Source organism: Aegilops tauschii, chromosome 7 (assembly GCF_002575655.3).
Source record: "Aegilops tauschii subsp. strangulata cultivar AL8/78 chromosome 7, Aet v6.0, whole genome shotgun sequence".
NCBI classification, from domain to species: domain Eukaryota; kingdom Viridiplantae; phylum Streptophyta; class Magnoliopsida; order Poales; family Poaceae; genus Aegilops; species Aegilops tauschii.
Genome location: NC_053041.3, coordinates 429921893 through 429946053, shown reverse-complemented (window position 1 = coordinate 429946053; position 24161 = coordinate 429921893). Strand labels below are relative to the sequence as shown.

General features: G+C 45.2%; 1 protein-coding gene across 1 annotated transcript; it reads right to left on the bottom strand.

Moving 5' to 3' along the window:
* Positions 1 to 11193: 11193 nt before the first annotated feature.
* Positions 11194 to 12589, bottom strand: LOC109737571 (E3 ubiquitin-protein ligase Os06g0535400). The gene has a single exon (XM_020296696.4). The coding sequence runs from the start codon at positions 12266 to 12268 to the stop codon at positions 11537 to 11539; it is 732 nt and encodes a 243-aa protein (XP_020152285.1). The 5' UTR covers positions 12269 to 12589; the 3' UTR covers positions 11194 to 11536.
* Between the last annotated feature and the right edge of the window lie 11572 nt (positions 12590 to 24161).

Here is a 24161-nt window from a genome sequence, read left to right as displayed (position 1 = left end):
TTGGGCCGGCATGAATGCGGGCAGCTGGCTTCGGGTGAACGCGAGCGGGTGCAGGAAAGGGGTTTTTGGTGGGCAGGTTAGTCAGACGTGGACGTGGCAGCGATCCGGACGCTCCCAAAAACCCTCCAAATTGTTTTCGGTTTGCGGAAAAAAGTGTGTCTGAACCACCGAACGGACCGATGCAGGCCTGCCTTAGATGGAAAACACATCCGGACCGTGCAATCCAGACGGCTGCGGGTCGTTTGAGAGTCGGCGTTGGAGATACTTAAGTAAATAAATCTGAAATAGACTGCAACAAAAATCTTCTCTCAGAACTGCAAGCGGCGCCTGATACTCTGGTCTCTCGACAGTGGCTGGGTAGGATTTGAGATTCTCATACAAGTTCACCATCCCAAAGAAAGCAACACACAAAGTGTTGCAACTATCATCCACAAACAGTTAAGCAAAGCTTCAAGTCAGGTGTTCGGGCACTCGCGGAGCACGATGCGACGACATACCGGGCACGTCGAGCGCTCGATCAGCCACCGCTCGATGCATTGCTTGTGGAACACGTGCCGGCAGACCGGCAGCCGCCTCATTTCCTCTCCTTTCCCCACTTCGCCGAGGCAGACGACGCATTCCTCGAGGTCGTCGGCGCCCTGAGCTGAGCGTGCCCGTTCCGCGTAGATGGCGTGGAGTTGGGCGAGCGCAGTTGGCGGCAAACGGCAGACGACGGGCTCGAGCTGATGACGGCCGGCAACGGTGTCCAAGCCTCTTTCCACGTCGCCGCCGTCGTTGCCACCGGCGCCGTGGGCGTCTCTCCTTTTGCGAAGGGCAGCTGTGCACACGCGTGCAGCGATCGCGAAGAATACGATGGTGGGGGCACCACCTAGGAGGATGATGATGACGCTGGGGTTCCTCCAGTAGCCGTCTATGGCCAGGGCGGCCATGCCGATCCCGGCGACGAAGATGGCGATGGCCTCGAACAGCTCTAGGCCCCAGGGGCCGGTGCTCTCGTGGCGGGCCATGCCGTGCTCGATAGCTCGACGCAGAAGCACCCACCCACTTCGAAGGTTTTGATCTGATCTCGATATTCCTTGACGGCGTGATCATTGTAATCTTTATCTGTATATATAACCGTTTTGGATTTCGTAAGAGAAACCTACTTTCCAGTTTTTTTTTTAGAAGAACCTACTTTCCAGATGAGAATGAGATCGATCGAGTAGTTTTTTTTTCAATACTTTTCAGATGAGAATGAGATGTAAAACCTCTTTTTTTCTTTCGTAGGGAAGAGATGTATTACCTATGTACTTAACTATAAGATATCTTTGCAGTTCATTAGGGAGGGAGTAAAACTTTGAGGAGTATGCAACATGGTAGAGCACGGTACCATGAAACCTCATATACGGCGCCTTATGCCGTTATGCGCCAGTTTGCCAGCCCGCGCTCGGGCAAGGTCGCTTGGGCTAGCCTAGACTACCCACAGTGGGAATAATATAAGTGGTAACATCACACATATTTAGGCAAAATAGATGATGTGCTAAGTAATTAATGAAAAAAAGAGGTGTGTGGTAACATAGCTAGTTACTGTAACATCACATATATCAAGATAAGATGAGTCTACAACCTAATAAAGGATGTGATGCATGACACCACACATATGTTACTCCCCATTATAGAAGTAGTAGCATAGACTAGTAACATGTGCATGTTACTACTCTAAGTTACTCCTCATTGTAACTAGTCTTAAGCACGGCCACTTGCTTCGCACTACAGTGAGGCTCGATCAATCGGTTGTCTATTGACCGCTTGATCCTTGACCACTGAATATTTTGACCGCATTGAATAATAAAGGTAGAAAATGTGTTGTGTTGTACCTGGAGATCTTGTTTGATTACATTTACGAAAGGATAGATTTTCTGATTTGTGCAAATTAAAGCTAACGCCATGTGCTAATGGCGTGCTCGATAGCTCGACGCAGAAGCACCCACCCACTTCGTAGGTTTTGATCTGATCTCGATATTCCTTGACGGCGTGATCATTGTAATCTTTATCTGTATAACCGTTTTGGATTTCGTAAGAGAAACCTACTTTCCAGATGAGAATAAGATCGATCGAGTTGCTTCTTTTCTTTCCAAGCAGGCCACACCCAACAGAGTAAGAGATGTAACCATGAGACCTCCTGCGCCAGTTTGCCAGCCGGCGCTCACGCGCAAGGTCGGTTGGGCCAGCCCATTAAGCGCTACCGCTTACTTCGCTCTACAGGCAGGTTCGCTCGCTCAGTCATCTGTTGAACGTTTGATCCTTGACCACTGAACATTTTGACCACGTAGACTTTTCAAAAAAAAAATTTCATGCATACAAAAGAAGTCATGAATTCGAGAAAGTTTATGAATTTAAAATATAGTTCGTGAATACAAGAAATTCCATGAATTTTAAAAAAATCATAAAGTTCAAAAAGTTCACAAGTTTGAAAAAAAATCACGAATTTGGAAAAAGTTGGCGAATTAAACAAGAAAAAAATAAAGAATAAAGATGAAAAATAAGAAAACCCGAACAAAATCGAGTGAACTAGAAAACCAAAAAAACATAAAAGAACAAAAGTGGTTGGGAAGTTTCTAGAAGCTTCCAAAACCGGGATGAGATTCTAACAACCGACCTTGAATGACTGTGTGATGGGTCAGCCCGTTATGAAGGATGTCACATGACAGGGTCTGCGCAAGGAACGATTAAGCCTGCATTTGGTGCCTAGGGTTTGCCCGGTATCATCTCTCTCTGTGACATGGACTCAACAAACAAAGAGTTCACTACATCCGACCATGATATCATCCAAGATTTCTTAAATTTATAGAGGTATGAGAAAAAAACCATTTTTTGTCCCCCAACTCTCAAACCAGACAACTTGCACCCCTAACTCTTCAAACTGGACAATTTTTGTCTCTCAATCTCTCTTGACCAGGTATTGCTGCTAACTCATCGTGGTTTGGACCGGTCCACGCCCACGTGGCAATCTCTCTCTCTCTCTCTCCCTCTCTCTCTCTCTGACTTATTTGACTGCGCCGCCTGCAATGCAGCGAAGCTTAGCATCTCCAAGGACAAGTCTAGCATGTTTTGGGGATCCTTGACCGAGCAACAGATGCAACTAAGGTAAGTTACTTGGTCTCGTCGGACATCTTGGGTGCCTGATTTAGGAACTAGGGATTTAGGAGTTTGTGGATTTTCGGTGAATGGATGAAATTGATCTATATTTTTCTCCAATTGATAGGATGATGTGTACCTAGATCTTGTGGTTTCAATGCACATCGTAGACACTGAGCATTGCGGTATTGCAGTCTACAGAAGATTAAATGTTTCCATGAGTACGAATTGGTTAAAAAGGTGGCTTTTGAGGGTGGTAACATTGGTAGAAGATTCATTCCTTGTCAGGATGCCAAGGCTTGTAAATTTCGCATTTGGTATAAGCCATATTGGCCAACTACTTTGCAAAGAGCTACAGAACAATTGTGGAGCATGGTTGTGAGAAATCAGAACATGAGGGACGAGAATGAGGCCCTTGGAAACCAGTTGTTGTTGAATAAACTGAAAGTGAAAGAAGAGAAGAAGATTGCAGCTGCAAATGCATGTCTTATTGTTCCTTTGGGGTTGATCCCCTAGAACCTTAGTTTGTATTTGAATGTTGTTTCGTTATGGAATATAGTGGAACCCGTCCCCCATTTGCGAGGGGTATGAAAAAAATGCATGTCATGCTAAGGAGAAGATCAAGGCAGTGGAGGAGAAGATGCAACTGTAATTACATGTGGCGGACGTGAAGGGAAAATACCAAATGAAGATGAAAATAACAAAAAACATCTTCAAACTAAAGATAAGTGGCTATTGATGTCAGTTAGCTACAACCTTGTGGTTGTAGTGTTGTTGTATGCCTACAATGAAGATATTATATTAGAGAGTTTAGCTGAGATTGGACCCATTAATGTTGTGCGCTTTGAACTTGCGAATGTAAGAATTGATGATGTACCAATGTATGAACTGATGATGTAGCATTGTACGCACTAAATTTGTCAGTTTTGGCATGGTCCTATCTCAATTTTAGGGGTGTGTGTGTGTGTGTGTGTGAGAGAGAGAGAGAGAGAGAGAGAGAGAGGAATGTGTCTAAGTCATTTAGGTGTCCCCTTGGCCATGTCGGCATGGACAGGTCAAAACCTCATTGAGTTAGTACCAATATCGGGTCGGTCCAGACGAGGGATGAAACTTGTCTTGATTCAAGACTTAGGGGTGCAAGTTGCCTGGTTTTGGAGTTGAAGGGCCAAATCTAAATTTCTCCAAAAGTTGAGGGGCGAAAAGATGATTTTTTTTATACTTCCTTAATCGTTAATTCTGAAGGTGCTAGTAATCGACTAGAGGGGGGGTGAATAGGCGATTTTTATGAAAGTCTTCAAAACATGAGAGTTTCGAAGACAAACAATAGAAATGAACCTATTGATATGCAGCGGAAGGTAGACTACACTAAGCAAGCCATAGTCAAGTATTCAATGAAGTGAAAGCAAGAAGACTAATAGCAGCTAGGTAGTAAAGATCAGGATGGAAGATAGTATGAAGCCAAACAACGATAGTAGTCACACAGTGAATTCAAACAGGTAGTGCGAGCAGGCAATGACTTCACGAAGACAAACTGTAAGTAAAGAGAGGGAGAGGATAGAACCAGTCACTTGGTGAGGACAAAGGATTTGTTGGACCAGTTCCAGTTGCTGTGACAACTGTACGTCTGGTTAGGGAGGCTGAGATTCAACTCAGAAGACCGTGTCTTCACCTTATTCCCCTTGAGCTAAGGACACCCAGTCCTCACCCAATCACTCTGGTAAGTCTTCAAGGTAGACTTCCAAACCTTCACAAACTTCGTTCACCGGTGATCCACAATGACTCTTGGATGCTCAGAACGCGACGCCTAACCGGCTGGAGAATTCACAGTCCTCAAGTGTAACAAGTCTTCAGGTCACGCGGACAGAAAGACTTTAGTGATGCCTAACACTCTTTGGCTCTGGGTGTTTGGGCTTTGTCCTCGCAAGGATTTATCTCTCTCAAAAGCTCCGGAGGTGGGTTGCTCTCAAACAACAAAAGTCGTGCACTAACTCTGAGCAGCCACCAATTTATGATGTAGGGGGTGGGCTATTTATAGCCACTAGGCAACCTAACCTCATTTGTCTACCCTAGGTCACTAAGGAACTGACACGTGTTCCAACGGTCAGATTTCAAACACACGCGGCAGTTTGACTTGGGCTACAAGTAAAGCTGACTCATCCAGCTCTGGATAAGATTCGCTCTCATTGTCTTCGCTCGAAGACATAGGATTTGGTTGAGCATCACTTCAGTCACTCTGACTTTGTTCACTGGGACCCCACTTAACAGTACGGTGGTTCCTATGACTCAACAAAGAAGAAAAAGGAAACAACGAAACAACTGAGTCTTCGCGCTCCATAGTCTTCACGCGATGTCTGCTCATGTCATAGTCTTCAATGTGAATATCTTCACATACCACCATTGTCTTCAATGTCTTCATACATTTTTAGGGGTCATCTCCGGTAGGTAAACCGAATCAATGAGGGACTACTACCTGTGTTATCCTGCAATTCTCACAAACACATTAGTCCCTCAACCAGGTTTGTCGTCAACACTCCAAAACCAACTAGGGGTGGCACTAGATGCACTTACAATCTCCCCCTTTTTGGTGATTGATGACAAACTGGTTGAAGTTTTCAACGGGGATAAAAATATGTGAAATTGTAAAGGATAAAGGTATTGTCTTCATAAGTAGCAAAAGGCTCCCTCTGAAGATGTGCATATAAGTAATTTGCTTTTGGAATGCAAATGCACATGGCAGGTTGTACTTATGGAGATCCTCTTCAACTTATGAAGACAATTCATCATGCATGATTTGATATAACGAAGATAATGACATGCATAATGAAAAATGGACGTCTGCAATATGACTTAGTGCGGGATTTATCATCGCACATGCGGAATTTATCATCGCATCACAGAATAGCAGAAAACGTAGCAGACGACCATCAAGTTTAAGTGTTACAACTCAAAGAACCAAATGTATCAAAAGCGAGAGTTGTAAACACTAGGCAAAATATAAAGCAACCGCCCATATGGACCCGCTTGAAGACTATCAACTCATATGCTTCTCCCCCTTTTGTCAGTAAGGACCAAAAAGGGTTGAAGACATAGAGCCTCTACTCATTCCCAGAAGGAGTAGGTGAAGCAGCAGAGACGTCGTTGGCGTTTGGCGGTGCAGAAGAACTTGGTGCAGTGTCTACACGCGCTGAGGTTGGAGGTGGTGAAGTAGCATCATCTTGGTCATCTATGACTCTGGCATTCACCGTTGCAGCTGAGGAGGAATAGTCAGAGTCTTCAAGAGAGGGAGTTTGACGCAAGACAACATTCCTTGGAGGAGTGGAGTCAAACTTGAATCTTTCAGCGAAGCCATCGTCTTGAAGATCTGCTTCAGCACTCAGCAATGTCAAACTCTTCCATGACCTCCGACAGGTTTCATGAATGACAAAGGGATTCTTGGTGGCAAGGTTGAGAATGCGATTGACATCCACCAAGAGGCTTTGCATCTGTCGCTTCAGCCAGTAGTGATGCTTATCCTGTTTCTGATGCAGGGCGACGAGAAGCTCTCGGTCATTGAGAACACGAGATCGCTTTCGAGGCCTTTGCGTAATTGTGCTCTCAGTGGCTTCAGTATTGGCACGATGAGGGTCACGTGTATTGCTAGCCAAAGGATAAACACAAGTGATTTCCTGGACTCCTGCAATGGGCTATGTGAAGCTTTGGTGATCAGCATTGTGAAGATAAATGGCCTCCTTGACAGGCTCTGGGTATATGGCTTCAACTGACATATCAATCTCTGGCAAAAAGATCAGATGGTTGCGAGCAGAAGGCTGATAGTTGACGGCAGAGTGAAGCTTGATAAGACGCATAACCCATGGAGCGTAGAACTTCAAGCCAAAGAGATCAGAGCCTGATGCAGCCAATTGCCTGATAAAGAAGTCTTGAGCATTGAAGCTGATGCCATTGAAGATATAAAAGACCAAAGTCTTCATCGCTCCTTCAAGCTTTGCTGCAGAAGAATTTCCCTTGATGGGCCATAGAGTTCGTCTAATGATATGATAGATTGTTCGGGGCAGATACTCTAGGTCTCCAACGAAGAACTCTCTTGGGTATTCAGCATTGCGTGGCAGAGGCTTCATCATGCTCAGCATTTGGCTCATGTTGGGCTCTGGCTTCTGAAAGATGCTCTCCAATGCATTGCGGTGAAGCTGACAACCAGGCTCGAAGAGTTCCCTGGAGTGGGCAGGTCAGTTAGCTCAATGATATCAAGAGCTTTGGCTTCATGATGGACATTGCCTGTCATCCACTCAAGGACCCAAGTCTTCGGATCCCTATTGTAGCCGCGAATGTGGAGGGTAGCATAAAATTATAGCAGAAGCTCTTCATTCCAATGCTCCTTATCAGTCACAAAGTTCAGAAGTCCAGCATCACGGAAGCAGTCAAGGGCTTCTTCAAGGCAGGGCAGTCCAACAATGGCTTCACAGTCTAGACGCATATGTGGGAAGATGCGCCCTTGGTCATAGAGAACACAAGAATAGTAACTGCGCTGCTGATAGCTCCAGAACTGATCAGATGTGATCCTTGGCCTGGAATAGGGGTTCTTGGCACTATCGAAGAAAGTGTTGTGCGCAATGAAGCCATTAGCATTGAACGACCCTGGTGAAGTTGCAGTACCTGGAAACCTTGGCAGTCTTGGCTTAGGCTTCTGGACCTGAGGCCTGTGCTCGACATGATAGTCAAATTGTGGACCGGCAGCAGGTGAAGGAACCAGAATGGGCCATCTGACAGTAACCAACTGACCACGATCAAATGCTTGCTCGATGGTGTGTGGCCTTGGAGGCGGTACATGAGCAGTGGCAGTGGCATTGTCTTCAGGCTGCACATTTGCATCAGGTGCAGCATTGGCTTCAGGTGCATGAACTTCTGGCACTACATTAACTTCAGGCGCCACATTAGCTTCAGCCATGACAACGTCATTGGCTTCAGTGTTGGTGTTGGTGGTTGCCTCAATGTTATCGACCTCCACTTGAGTAGCTGGAGGGTCGGACACATTCTCCTCGAGAACAACTTCAGGGTTGGTTGGGGGTGTAGCAACACGTTCTTCTTCATCTCTTGGCTCTTCTTGTTCATCGGCTGATGCGGCCGGAATATCTTCAGCCGCGTTGGCTTCAGACTCGGGGATGTTCGCAGTAGGAGAGGCTTCAGGAAATACTTGGCGTGATGCGGATTGGTGCTCTTCTCCTTCTGGAACGCTTGACAGAGTGACTTGTGGCCTTGGTCCTTGGTCCTTTACGAAGCCTGCGGAACGCTGGCGACGCTTGTGGAGATGGAGTAGGTTGGGCCTCTAAGTCATCATCTTCAAGCACCGGAGTGGTGACTTGAGTTGGGGGAGTAGCTGGTGTTTCTGCTTGATGGGGGGAGTCTTGAGGGTGATCAGCCCATGAATCATCCTGAGCGATTGGCGTCAATGGACGACCAATGCTGATGAGTTCGCTGTTCGTGAGAACAGATGATGATACCACATTGTGCTCGACCTGAGGAAGGACTTCATCATCTTCTACATTGTCTTGGTGACCAATGTCTTCAGCTGCGGTAGGGTTGACAGCTGGAATGTATTCAGCTTCAGGAGCCTCTGGGGAAGCAGGCTCATGAACTATTAAACGACGCTCTTGTTGTGCAGATGCAGGACGAGCAACAGAAATTGGCTCGACGACAAGGGGCTCTGTGGGAGCAGCCCGATCTTTCTTCTTGGTTTTACGCTTCTTGGTAGGTGGAGCATCGTCAGTGGTGTTCTTGGTCTTGCGCTTTCTGGCTTTGGCTTCAGCTGCCCTTGTTTTCTGAAGCTCTGAAACCACTGTGGGGACCTTAGGCTTCACGCCTGTCATACTAGCGGGAAAGATAATGCGAGGTTCTTCCCGCCTGGATGTATCAGCTTGGTCCACAGCAGGCTTCTTCTGCTTGGCAGCCATCTTGGGGTCGATGCCAGGACGCCCAAGTGCCTTGCGCTTCTCAGCTTCATTGTAAGCTTGAACACACTTTGCCGCCAGATGCTTCATTCGCTCTCGAGAACCTTTGGCTTCGTCATGTTTCTTGTGAAACGCCTCCTTGAGCTCATGCAGCATTGTCTTGAAGTTTTGGACGTCTGTCACACTGAGCTTGGCCATATGCTTCTTGAACTGAGCCTTTTCATAGTCGATCTTGTGCTTCAGTTCAACAATTTTCTGAGCTAGAGCCAGCTCAGGGGCAATGGCTCCATGGAAGGAGACGCTGAGGCCAATGGGGAGTTGCAGATCATCAAAGCTGAGATCGGGGGTGTCAAACCACTCATCAATGAAATTGTTCAACACATCCACGTCAAAGAGATGCAAATCATTGAAGATTTCCGCCTCTTGCTTGCTCTTTATCAGCAGTTCAAGAGCATCATCAGCAAGATCGTCGTCACTCGACGGATCAATGGCGTCGTTCTCATTTCTTAGAACAGCAGCAGGGGTCAGTGCATGACCAGTGGTGTGCATGGGCTTTTTCTTCTTCTTCTCAGACTTGGAGATGCGTGAGAGGTCTTCAGACTGTACACTCGGTGCAGGAGGAGCAGTGGCCAGAGGCTTCGCTCGCGAAGCTTTTGGTGCAGTGGAAGGCTTCGAAGCCTTGGGTTTCTTCAGCTTCTTAGGCTTCGGTGGTGCAGGCGCTTCGTCAGAATCAGCATCATCTGCGGAGTGATCCACGGCAGTCCCTTGAACCATAATGTGAGTGATGAGACCTTCTAGGTTGTAGAAGGGCCCAACAAGATTGGGTTCAGCTTCGCGTGTGCCATCGGCACGAGGAGCAGAGGGACCTGGGTTGAAATCTAATCCCCGCGACTTCTTGTTCTCTTTGGCCGAGTTCTTGGCAAACTGAAAGTTGCGCTTGAACAGATTGTCTTCACGACACCAGAGCAACGAAGATGGGTCGGCATCAGCAGGCTGTGGTCCACGGACCATGCAAGGGTAGAAGCCTTGATCAATGGCTTCAGCTCTGGACCTGGGTGGAAGATTTTTGTACAAGATGTCTCCCCAGGGTTGCTTGATGGCATTCTTTTCAGCATATTCCTGGGTCACGAACCTGTACTTGTACCATTATTCTGCCCAATATCTTCGAATCCATTGGATTCGTGTTTTGCGCTGATTGTAGTCCTCCTCTGGATCTGTCTTGTATAGCTCATAGAGGTCAGGTGGAAAATCTCTTGATGTTCCCCCACGGCGCTGTCTGCCTTCCTTCCTTGCTGACTTATTTGTGGCCATGTAGTTCAGACTGAATGGCTTCAACACTGTCAAAGGCTTCCGTCTGCTGGTCAGACATGAACTGGCTTCGGGAGAGTTGATATGATGCTGTAAGAATTCATCTCCCGACAAGGCCGCCAGAGGCGCCACGCCGCCGCGTCGTACGCGCGGGCCGCCTCCTCTGCGGTGTCGAAGGTGCCGAGAATGAGGCGTTTTTCGCCAAACCAGATCTCAGAGGAGAAGGCGCCGGAGCGGCGCTCGCGGACTCCGCGAAAATCCGAAACGCCCAGGCCGCGCATCGACATGGTGGCGTAGAGGCGGCAAGGCTAGTGAGAGGGGGCGAGACGAGTGGGCGGCGGACAGAGTGTGGAGGGAGCGCCGGCCGCGGCGCGCCAAAACCAGCGCACGAACCTTTCCCGCACGCTGGAGCGCCAAAACCAGCGCGCGCTAGGCCGATTTTTCCCCGCACGCGCGAACCTTTCCCGCGCGCTGGAGCGCCAAAACCAGGGCGACGACATGACAACTGACATGATCTATGCGGGCGCGGTCATAAAATGGGTCAACGCGTTGAACGCACTGCCGACCCAAATCTAAAAAAGGACGAATGCCGGGCGAGCGGCCGATCCAAACGGATAAAAAGCGGACAAAAGTGTCATCCGTTTGGGTCGGCCCGTTGGAGTGCTCTGAAAGGCCCCACCTTCACCAGCAACGAGGGAAGGGGGATTTAGTTCCTCTCTTGTATGAACAGAATGTACAATCATAACATGTACTAGGAGAGAGAGACTAATTCCTTATCACATTCTTCAGAGTAACAGACAAAAGTACAGTCCTCTTTTGCAACTTACAACTGAACATTGCCCGTCGATATAACCAAGTTCGTTCAGAACTACACATCATCAGTAAATTATCCAACAATTCACCATTGGCAGCCTTTGAACAGAATGGTAAATCATTCCACCTTTCACAAAACATGCAAGACTCCGTTATCTCAACCTTCAGAGTAAAAGAAAAATGTACAGTCCTTATTTACAGGCTACAGTTGAACATTTGTTCAGACACCTACACATGATCAAGAAGAAAGAGTAGAAAATTACTGAACAATTCACCATTTCCAGCGTCTGATTTTGAACAGGAGTCTGAATTTCTATGGGAATGATTGTTAGACTGGATGCAGGAGAGAAACAGAGCTAGACGGGGCTAACAGAGTCATCGAGCGGGTCCGCGTGCACGGCCGGCGGCGGCAAGACCAGCGCCCGGCACACGGGGCATGTCGGGTGCCCGGTCTTGAGCCACTTGCCGATGCACTTCTCATGGAACCGGTGCCCGCACCGCGGCAGGTCCCGGAGGGCCTGCTCCTCCCGCATGCCGGCGAGGCAGACGCAGCACTTGTCCTCGGCGCCGGCGGGGCCGCCGCCGCCGCCGCTCTCCTCGTCCTCGTCGTCGCTGAGCCCCAGGAACGACTTGGTGGCCGAAATCGAGTCGGGCGTCTCCGGCGAGAGCCAGACGACCATGACGACTATGTTGGCGAGGCAGAGCGCGTAGGCGACGACGTCCGCCTGGCTCCGCTCGAAGACGACGATGATCAGCGGGACGAACACCATGAACACGAAGGCCAGGCACCGGTTGGCCAGCAGGGCCCCCGCGGCCGCGGCCGCGCCAGCTCCGCTCGACGTCTCCAGCAGAGGGGTCAGGACGGGCGGGGACCCCTCGTCGTGCTGCTGCGACGTCGACGGGAGAAGCTCGGCGCGGGCGCCCATGGTGTGGCGGTACCAGCGCGCGAAGCAGTAGAAGAGGAAGATCTGGAGGGCGAAGCTGCCGGCGAAGGTGGCGGCGACGACGCCGTAGTAGTCGTACGCCAGGCGGGTGGCCAGGAGCAGCGTGAGGAAGGTGAAGGGGAGGTCCAGCCACGGTAAATCCATCGCCGACGCGCCGCCGGGAAGGCTGCTCGCATCACACTCGCGCGATGCCCGGGATGCTATTTCTTTCCGTAATTCTCAGCTGGAATGATCCATGGAAAAACAGTATGGTGGAGGAATTCGCTCGAGTCTATCCCCTCGCTGATTCGCCCCTTTCTTTGGCGAACAAGGGAAGAAAATTAATGTTGAAGAGGGCACTAATGAGGTGTTAGCTCCCACGTAATCAAAGTGTTTATCAAGCAAGCGACCGGCAGACTAGTCTCGGTTTCGATATTAATAGAAAATTGTCCGTGGTCCCTGCATTGCAAAGGAGGTGTGGATGAATTTTCTACCCAATCAATGTTAAATTCCATTCATCAAAAATATACTTTAGCGCGAACTAAACTGTGGTTGGATAATATACTTTAGCGCGAACTAAACTGTGGTTGCATGGTTAGGAGGACAGTGGTATTCACGGCTTGTGAGAGCATTTTTCTGGATCTATTTCGGAATTTCCGGCGATGCATGTTTAGTGGAAGAAGACGTTCCCGTTAACTACGAGACGCCTACGATGACTTCATAAATGTCAACATGACTACTGTGTTAAAAAATAAATATACTTTAGCTACCATTTAATTTGATACTCATTTGAATTACCAAAGATAACACGATTTCCTTGCGAATTATTTGGGTTGGAACTAGCCCATAAAGGATTCATAGGGCTGGGTAGGCATCTGCGATGTATTGTGTTAAATGAAAACACAATTTTACTATCTTTTTCTGGTTTATTAGGCCCATGCATACCTCTAGATCGACGATTTGATTAATATCATACAAGTTATATATATTAAATAATTATATCATTAGAAATTTGTTATGTTTTATTCTCTAATGGTATAACTTTTTCAGTATATAGTTCACATTATGTTGCTAAAACTGATGACTTGGAGACACGTGCAGGATGTATAAACCGGAAAGGAGGAAGTCTTTGGTAGGCCAATAAGGTGTGGGGCAAATAGCTATGCTTTCGAAAAAAGGCGGCCAGGCTTTCATGTAAGTGTCACCGCTAGTTCTCCTTGCCTCCAGGTGCCTTCCGACGTCAATGAGGTAGGGGGAACCTCGGTTTGGGGATCGATCGTGTTTGGGTCGCTTTTAGCTATGGTTAGCGTTCGATCTAGGTATCTGGTCAATGTTGGCGAGGCAATAGCGTCATTGGTGGCTTGGGATAAGTTCTCCCGTATCATGCCCTCGTATTAGCGATGCTTCAGTGGAGGGTGTGTGAAGTTTTGATCATGGCCAAATATCAGGTCTTGTTCTTGTCTATGTCTTTTGCAAGTGGTCTTGGAAGGCGTCGTTCGGCGGAGTGGATGGCAACATTTCCTATTTTTGTTTTCTTGCTCCTTCTTCGTTCGGTGAGACATGACCTGGTGAGCTAAAGCCCCTCTGACTCCGTCTGCCTGAACCTGCGGCGGTCTACAGGCCCTCTCCGATATTTGTTCTCCAAGGTGGCGACATGCTGCAGATCATGACAGTCGACGTTTATTGGTTTACGCTGATGATTTTTCGGTTGCTGCTTCTACAAGCTCATGGGTTTTAAGAAGTTTGCTTCATAGAGACGAAGGCCGATATGTGGCAGTGAGCTTTGTTCATGGACACCGCAGGTGAATCTAGGAGGAAGAAGACTTCGGAATCCCAAGGACTTGGATGTATTTTTCAATCTAGGTAAGGATTCATGCTACTTAATATATATACTCTTTTGCCTTTCTGCGAAAAAGAAGTCATGAGACACTTGAGACCATTTTCTAGAAAAACCGAGAACCAAAATATAAGTGATGTGAGGGGGGCAAATAAAACAAATAAAAACACTTTTACTAAATTTCAGTCGTCTATTTTGTAATTGGCTTCAGGTCGTTTTTGTGGCCGTCAGATCGTGTACCAATCTCAGCGTTGCTCGCCTCTTCCTTCTGTCTGTGTTTCTCATGCGTGCGTGCTGGCCTGTTGGGCTTCAGTTGTTTTGGGTTATGGGCTTTTACTGGGTTGCGGAGGAGTGCCGCCGGAGGAAGTCGTCGGCGGCGGCGTTCAACCGCAAGGGCTGGCGGCAGGTCATGGAGGGCGGCCAGCTGCCGGCGAGCAGCTCTGAGAAGAGGGAGGTAAGCTGCGGGGAGCACCGGGAGGAAGGAGAGAGTAGTCGGGAAAGGAGGATGGCGAAGCGTTTCCGTCGGGTCCGCCACCAGCAATTGCTCGTCGGAGAGGCCGGAATCAGTTGTCAACGTCGGTCGGGTGGAAGGTACGGTGAGTTATTCCCCTCTCCCCCATGAGTTTTCTCGCTCAGCTTCACTTCATTTTCCTGCATCTGTCATCGCGCGCGTATCAGATGATTTTTGGATGGTGTCTGTTCTTAGCTCCCACACCAAATTCATGTGATAGCACAGCGGCCTTCCGATTGTTAGGTTACTGAGATTGCGGTGTTCGTGCCCTGGGCTGTGTGTTCAACTTTTCTTAATTTCTCTTCAGATTTGTTGTATATTGGGGGAACTCAAACTCAATAAATTTATCAGTCATTCTTGTATTTTCATTTCTCAGTCCTGTGTTTCAGTTCATCCAAGTGTACTTCTGTGTTCAGTTCATACAAGTGTAGTGTGTTTAGTTCATACTGCAGGGAATCAATCCATTCAAACCATGCATTGTTGTGGTCCAATAAAAATTTGTTGAGCTAGCTAGCTTAAAGAGTGAATAATGAAAGGAACTAAGTACTGCTGTTCCCTAGCTATCTTCAGATAGCAGTGAGCTTAATAGTTGCATAGACGTATATATGTAGTTTTGAGTCTGGATGTGGCGTGTGAAAACAACACATGCATCATTAGTAGCACTATGATTTCGAATGCAAGAACTTGATAGGACATGCAGGAGGTATTAACTTTTTTGTCCTAAATCTTTAACCCCTTAATTAGATGGTGCAGTATGTAGTTCCAGCCTTTGAATAATTGACAATAGAAAAACGTTTCAGTGGGAACTAGTAAGTAACCAAGCAGTATTCAATGTCCGTGGACTGAATGTGGTGCGTGAAGTTTGGGGAGTTCAGGGGGGTTGTGTAGTTTATGCGTGAACTGGTAAGTAACCAGTTAGTGTGTCAGTTTTTCAGTTCCTTTTTGCTTTTTTGCAATTTGTAGTATTTATTCTTCAGTACCTCAGAATCAGAACCTTAGTATTTATTTTAGTCTTTCAGTTATTAGTCTCAGCTTTTTAGTATGTTCAGTTTTAGTTGTTTTAGTAGATCATTTTCTCGGCTTTAACGCTGATTCACTTTTAGTCCTTTTAGTAGTTCATTTTCTCAGTTTTAATGTATTTGTTTCAATCATTCATTCAGTTTTCAGTTTTTAGGCATCAATATTCCTAAGGATCAGTACCCTAAGTGTTTCAGTTGAGTTCTCTTCAGTTATTTGTTAAGTCTTCAGTTATTTGGTCAGTGTTTATTCTTTTTCAGTAGTAATCTTCTATATTTGAAGTTATTTCAGTCTCAGTCCTCACTATTAGTTATCGGTAATTAGTCTTACAAATATGTTTTCAGATGAGTCATCAACCATTTTTTGTGTTAAGATCAGTCTCAGTCATTTATATTTTTATCAGTTGCTCATATTTCTTCATTTCTCATCCTTCTATTCAGTCCTTCTTTCTTAGTCTCTTAGGTTCTTAGCTCCTTAAGTTTTTTCAGTTTCTCTTATTCCACAAGTTTCTCATCCATTTTTCTGTCTTCTCTAGTTCTCTGTTTCATCAGTTGCACTTATTTCTCTTTTTTTCATCCTTTTATTCAGTCTCTCTTTCAGTCTCTTAAATTCTTAATTCCTTCGGTTTTTCCGTTTCTCTAATTTCGCAAGTTTCTCATTCATTTTTCCGTCTTCTCTGGTTCTCAGTATCATCGGTTGCTCTTATTTCTTCATTTTTGCATCTTTTTATTCGGTCTCACTTTCTTAGTCTCTTAGATTCTTAATTTCAATCTTTCTTCATTTGTTCATATCCAGTCTCTCTTTAGTTTTCTCAGTCTTATTCAGTCTGTCTTCAACTTCTTTTGCTAGTCTCTTATTTTGATCTTGCAGTCAGTACCCAAAGGCATAAATTATGTTCAGTAAGTCCCTCCCCATTCACTTTGTTTTTGTTATTTTTCACTCACTTCCTGCTTCGTCTTAGGCACATAGTATTTTCTCTGTCATGTGCAGCAGCAAGTGACTCTTCATATGTTTTATTTCTAAAATATGGCTAGAAATTTAATTAAGCTCTAGATGGGGAACATGGAGGTATGATTTATCTTCTAGTTGTGTTATTCAAGTATATTTTTTTCGAGCATGGTGTTATATTTTTCTTTTTACGGCGAAGCAACCTGCACACACAAGCAAGAGGATGATCATAAAAATTCTTCTTCATCAAGAACCTTGTTATTATTGTGATCCTCGATAAAACCAAGCAATACACGGTGAAAAAAACAGATTTTTCTTCACTAATATGCATGAGTAATGTTGTGTATCATTCGCCCCGACAGGTCGCATTCTTTTCCGCTCTTGGATTGAATTTTTCAGTAGTATATTATAACAAATCCTAAGGATCGGTACCCTAAGTGTTTCACTTGAGTTCTCTTCAGTTATTTGGTCAGTGTTCGTATGAGACATCAACGGATGGCCGCATCTACTTCAACCAGGGCTGGAAGGAGTTCCTCATTGGGACTGGTCTTGGGGTTGGCACAACTGTGCTAATCACCATGAAGACCAATGTGCTCAATGAACTAAACATGATGGTTGCCCTTGACACCATCTAAGTACCAGTTGAGGTCAATAAGCGGAGTCATAGCAGTAATTGGGGTACTTAGCCTCTAAGTAGGTATCAACTATCAACCATATGTAATCGGCCTCGAGTCCTGAACTAGTTTGAACGTGTGTTGTTGATGTGTCGCAACTTTTATCATTCCCGCAAGTGAACCATACATATATATGTATGTGCTTGTGCATAGTTTGTGGTTTTGTAGACCTACATAGTTTTTCTTTTTATCTTTTTTGATTTATTGTTTTTGTTTTTTGAGGGAAACAGCGGGGCTCTGCTGCATATTTGTTGTTGATTTTTAGAATAATAATACAAAGAGTATTTGTACAAAATAAGGGGAAAAAACAAGCAGGTGAAACTAAAATACAACAATCTTCGTTTTTGTTAGTATCTTCTCACATATTTTTCTCCCTTTTTGCTAAATGTTTGGTATGTCAATCTTTTTCTTTTTAGGTCAGTGCAGCAGGGAAGTGGATCTTTTGTTCATATTGATTCTTTTATTAACACATTTTTCGTTCCAATCTAAAGATATACATACATGTAGGTAGTATTATACAGATTATATCGGTGTTCATTTCTTCAGATTTATGTTTTCATTCTGCAAACAATGGAGGCAACATGTATCTTCATTTTTGCATTATTTTTCATTCCCTTTATAATTAAGTGTGTACTAGTGTATGCTGCTTCAGTTCTTTTTCTTTTGGAGGGTATGCTGCTTCAGTTTTACATGCAATTGTGCAGCATGAACATGTTCTATTTGGTTGGGTGTGGGGAGAGAATTTTTCTTTTTTGAGAGAGGGTGTGGGGACAGCTAAGCCGATGAGAAGTAACGAACTGGGGGTGGTGAACTTTTATGCTGCTGGCTCGGGGAGGTGGGTAATTGTTTTCATTTCGGGCCATACAGAATGGGCTCAGAAGTCTGCAGTCTGCACCGAACCCAAGTGGCCATTCGACCTGAACAAGAACTAAAATCAGACGAATTTTCTCTCCATCATCTGAACGAACTGAAATCAAACAGGTACACGTGCTAACCAGACATTGAACGAAAATGTGACCTGAGCTAAAATGAAAATCAGACGTCTGATGATTAGGCACACCCAATAAAAAACGTATGCATTTCTTAAATAGGAGATATTTTTCCACTCACTGTGATTCGCTATGTTCACGGTTGTTGTGATGTGTCCACTTTGAATCTTCTATCGTAGACGATTCTTTAAGGGGGAAAAGGCAATGCTCTGTTTTGTACCCAGTGATGGATATCTACTTCGTTACTAATACGGCGGCAGATGATCTCGACCGCTAACGGGATGACAGACTGATGAATCAAGAGCTTCGCCGCAACTATCCCCTGTCTCGGTTCATCCGTCCGTTCCTTGATCAGAGCATGCCAGCTTCACCTACTTTGCGCGCAATGAATGGCGACCTAGCTTCACTGTCAGATGTCAAAACACGGTGCGACCTCCCGATCGAGTAAGCGGTCGGCGAAAAACAACTCGCTGTGGTGACGGATGCAAGTGCAGGTTTATTACAGGCGAGAGGTTTCACCAAACGGATAACGACGATTCTTTCCCCGGGCGTCGCTATCAGTGGTAAGCTGTCGCGGAATGCGGCCAAGTGGTGCGTGGCGTGAACCGTGCGGTGCGAGCTTTTGTCTCGGCGCACGAAGCAGCACCACGGCATGCCGGCCGGTCACCGCCGACAAGTGACAAGGCGGGGGGTCGGTGGTGGCGAGCATGGATAAGTACGTGCAGGAGGAAGCGAAAGCGATGGCATGGGAACCCGACATCCGGTGATACAGCAAAATGCTCTCTTGCGATGTCAGCAGCTCGAAATATCTGATACCTAAACTCTTTAGTATTGGCTTTGGTTTGGTCAACAATATCCGAGAGATGTCACCAAAGTTCGGCCCGGTGCGGCCGGCAAATATACAACACCACGGAGTTGCTCGAGTTTGGGATGGTGAAAAAATCCCATTGCAGGAGAGCGGCGTAACTGAGAGCGGGATCATCTGGACACTTTATCCTGGTCCTATGTCCACCTCTAGGGATTCGGGCTAGTGGGTCTGTCTGAACAAATACTGGTTTAAGAAAATGGGGTCGTCTGACGAAATACGGCAAGAAACAGGGATATACTGTCGTCCACGGGGCGCGTTTTTGAAAAGTAGGTGACGGCGAGAGCCGAGCCGTGGCTCGCGTCCGTCACAAAAAGCTGAGCGGTGGAATGGTGGATCAGAAATGGAGGCTGGTAGCAGCCATGACTTGATATGGCATCAGCCATGGAGCTATCTGCGTGCAAAACTGCTGGCTTGCGCGTGTTCAGCCTGCTGCTTGATGCCCGGTGCTGGCGAGCAGTAGGCGTGGGGCTTGCGATCTGTTCGGCGGGATCCACGCATCCGCACGCTTGGGCACGTGCTGGGGGTGTTGCCACCGCCCACCGCTGCAGCCAGCAGCATAGCTTTAGGCATGGGCGCCGGCGGCAACTGAGCTATGCGGCGGGCGTACTTGTCCTGGAGCTCGAAGAGCGGGCAGAGACCATCCTACCAAAAAATAAAAGGAAAACATCGACCTGCCTAAGATCACCTACGGGAGAAAAATCAGATGAACCCCAGATGAATCGACCAGATGGGGGTCCTTACGTCGTAATCCACGCACTCGTAGAACCTGATCCAGGATGCTGGCCTTTGCGGGTGATGGAAATCAGCAGGGGCTTGCCGCACAGGGGGCATTGGATGAGTTGAAGAAACTCCTGCTGCGCGCACGGTGAGGAACAACCGTAGGCGGACATTGCTCCCAGATCTGCCAGCGGTGGCGGGGATGGATCGTATGAATGGGGGTGCGGGTTGGTCGCTGTTCCTTGCCTCCGTCCCCACGCAGCGGAATAGGTAGGCTCAGAAAAACACCTGATCCATCCCCGCTTATCCCGTTCCGCTTCGACACGTCGGTTGAGCGTCAATTTAATGCATGGGTCCTCGCCCCTTAATACTTTGGCAATACGGTTCACGTATACGGTGAGAAATGTAGAAAACTTGTGCATCCTGAGAAAGTCCAACGGACATGATTTCGGGACCAGCTATGCTCACGATCAGAAACGAATTTTCACCATTGCAGATTTTTTTCTGTATAGCTATTCAATAGCTAGTTGGAATTGGTACGACTTATTTTATCTACGTGTTGGTGCATGTTCATAATTGCGGCGTAGATGCATGCACATGTTCATTCTCTAGCTATTTGTTTTTTTCTTTTGGTAAATGAATCTTTTATTAACTTAAAATATAACATCAAACGGATACGAGCAACACCGATCTCTACATTACTAAGACGCAACGTAGCCAAACACCAACAATTTGACAAAATATAATAAAAAAGACGTATTAGCAACAATAGAATCATATAGAATCGACGTTATGCATATGTGGAAGGAGGTGGTGAATCGATCTGGAGATTATGTTGCCACTGACATCCGGGTAAAAATCTTTCTGGCCACCCGCTCCAACCACATATACACCATATTGAACAACGGTTGGTACTATGTTCGGTGTATCGTAGACCACGTACAACGGATAATAACTTGCAAAGGAGAATACTTTTTGCCACTAAAATAAAACCCAAATCATTTTTACACAGCCAAAGCAATAATAATACGGTATACGCCCCGTCATTATTAGTGTTCTGAACCTATTTAAAATACGGTTCAAACAATGACCAAAAATATTGACAACCCTTATGGCCGGATACAGGTTGGACGCTATTTCGACTACTGACTACGTAGATCGCGTGAACTTGCACTCGAAAAAAGGTGTTTGATTGTCTCATCATGAGTATAAAAGCTACACTTCTTGCTTCCTTATCGATTGTAACGGCTGATGTTGTCCTTGGTTAGCACAACTCCCCTCTAGAGATACCACATAATTTTTTTAGCTTTTAGTGAAATTGTTGACTTGCAAATTTTCTTGTTATTATCCACTGGAATCTCTGAATGCGCGAGTGCACGGTACATAGAGTTGACTATGCAGGACCAAGATGTAGTGAGGTTCCAGCGAAACACATCTCGTCTTTGTGTCATGTTAATCAAATCCAGTGGATAAAAGATTTTGCCATGACGTAAGACGGGCGCCAATCAAGTCCTGCCTGAAAGAAATATCCGGCAGGAATAAACTGAGCACCTACGCAACAGTATCATTCTTATTGCGACCAATGTGGTACAACAACATAAATGTGCTTCATGATCTCCATTGTTCAATATATTTTGTGATAGAGATGCTACGACCTGCAACTACGCCGTCCACGAGCACAACCACACCATGGGGTACTACCTTGCCGATGGTATCTATCCTCTGTGGACGACATTTATGAAGACTACCCCTGATCACAAAGGAAACACATGATGTCTCTTTGCACAAATGCAAGAGGGTTCTAAAAAGGATGTGGAGAGGGCTTCTAGAGTGCTCCAAGCTCACTGGAGTATTATTAATGGAGCAGCAATGACGTGGGATTCAAAAACACTGTGACAGGTGATAGCATGATGTGTAATCCTACCCAACATGTCCGTGGAGGATGAGAGCGAAGTGGGATCCCACATGCATGTTTCTCAAAAAATCGGAGTGCATGTTCGCCTACTGGAACAAGATGAAGAGCACTGTTGGCCTGGTCATGCGCGGGCGGGACACTCCCTGTATTTTTTTTTGTTTTTACTTTTCCTTTTTTAAAATTTCTGTTTTTTTATTTTATGTTAAAATAATTCAGGAGTACAAATATGCTCTAATTTTTTTTAAAAATGTGAATTGTCAATAACAGTTTTTAAATTCAAAAAATATTCGCATTTTCAAAAGGAATGAACATTTTATTAATTTTAATGAACATTTTTATGAGAATTTCTAAAATAATGATGAACAACTTTTTTGTATTTGATGAACAAATTTTGAAATTAATGAACATTTTTGAACTTGATGAGCAAACTTTGTATTCAAAACATTTTTTTAAATGATGAGCAAATTTTGAGTTCAATAAAAAAATAATTTGATGAAGATTTTCTCACAACGATGAAAAGTTATAAAATTTGATGAAAAAAAATTCTGAAGAATATTTTTTAAAATCTGATGAACATTTTTGAATTTGATGAATAAACAAATGTCCATGAATTTGAAAAAAATCACAAAAAAGTGAAAAAGTGAAGAAGAAGAAAATTGAAAAGAAAAAGAAAAAAAGAAAAGGTAAAAAGAAAAAAAAGAAGAGAAAGAAGAAGGAAAAAAGTAAAAATAGAATAGAAAAAAAAAAGCCGATAGAGAAAACATAAAACAAAAAAAATACGGTTTTGTGAAGGTTCTAGATCCTTTCCAAAACAGGCGGGGAATAAACCGTAAAATTGACCGGCCCATACGCTGGATCGGGGGGTGCGCGCTAGGTTGCTAGCACGCAACCTACGTGTTGTATAGATTTACGATAAGTTTGCTTGGATTTACGAAAGAGTTGCTTGGATTTATTAAAAGTTTGCTTGGATTTACTAAAGGGTTGCTTAGATTTAATAAAAGGTTGTTTAGTTGTATACATGATTTATTCCTTATTTGAAATTTGAAAATCTGAAATTCACTTCTTTATTTTGTTAATTTCGGATCCAGAAGTAGTAGTTTTTCTTTGATCCATATCTTATTTGATTCATATTATAGTATATGAATACCCACTATACATATGAAATAATATCTACCGGAAATCAGATTAGTTGATTTGTATTTTGTATTCTATACTATGTTTTCTTTATACATTAAGCATGAAGTAGATCTGCCAAGCGGCAATTAGGAGCTCCTAATTTCCACGGGCCTGCTCGCTCGACCCCGCTTACTGCAAGGCGTAGCCAGCATCGTGGACACATGCTCAAATGGGCCTCAGTCAGCAAATGTGTTTAACAAATATAAATTGTAAAAACTAATAAAATTATGTTTTATAAACAACATTAGGGAATATATATAAGTTATGTACTTTTCAGAAATATGCAACCGTTAAAATAATTATTTATCTATTTAAAAATCAAGCGTTAACTTTTTTAGTTATTTGAAAGAGTTCATTTATTTTAAAACAAAGTTCATGTATTTTTTTTCAAAATCTTATAAGGGTCAAGATGTGTTAAAAACAGATATGTTTACAAATGTTTGTGCAATTTGCAATATATTCCTATATTTTTAAAAATATGCATAGTTTTCTACAAAAAAATTGTGTCTGTAAAAAAATGTAATTATATGTAACATATTTTCATGTAATTCAGTAAGTGTTCATATATATAGAAGAAAATCATGTTTTCTTTTAGAAAAATGCACCACTAAGCATCCTAGCTGGACAAATATATTTTGACTTAAGGTATATGATTTTGAGTGTCTGAAATGTTGACCAACTTGTATATGGGGTACACATGTCTTTAAAAATTAGGTGAGTTAGAGCAACTCAAACGGACGCGCGCTTTGTCCGCTTTTCGTCCGTTTGTGTCAGCCAGGCGGACATGCGCGTCTGCTTTTGTATATGGGTCGACTTAAGCGCCTAACGGGAGGCGGACCCAAATTTGCACGCAAAAGGAGAAAAAACAAAATGAAGCACACATGGCACAGATAACAAAAAAAACTTAAATTACAATAAATGGTCGGTCAACCACCGGCCAAAGTCCACTTAAACCTAATTAAACATTCATAAAAACAAAAATAAAAGTTGGCACCCACACACTGCCCTAGACATCGGCCTTACCCTTGCCCTTGTCGATGTCATCGCCGCCGGTGAGGTCGATGAAGGCGGGAGGCGGCCCGGCCCAACCAAAGGTGGCTTGATAGGCCGCCAGGGCTGCCTCCTCCGGCGTCTGCTGCGGCGGAGACAATGCGGCGACGCGGGTGCGCTCCTCCTCTTCCTCCTGCTCCTTCTCCATGCGCTGCTTGGCGTCTGCGCGCTCGTTCGCCAACCGGCGCTGCCGCCAATGTTCGAGGTACATGGGCTCCTGCGCCGGCATGGCACCAAGCCAAATGGGGGGGGGGTGACGAACTCCTACACCTGGCCGGTCCATACCTACCTCTCGGTCGGCTTGGGCGCAGGTGTCGTCAGGGTTAGCCGCGGCGGCGATGGCGGCACCACGCAGT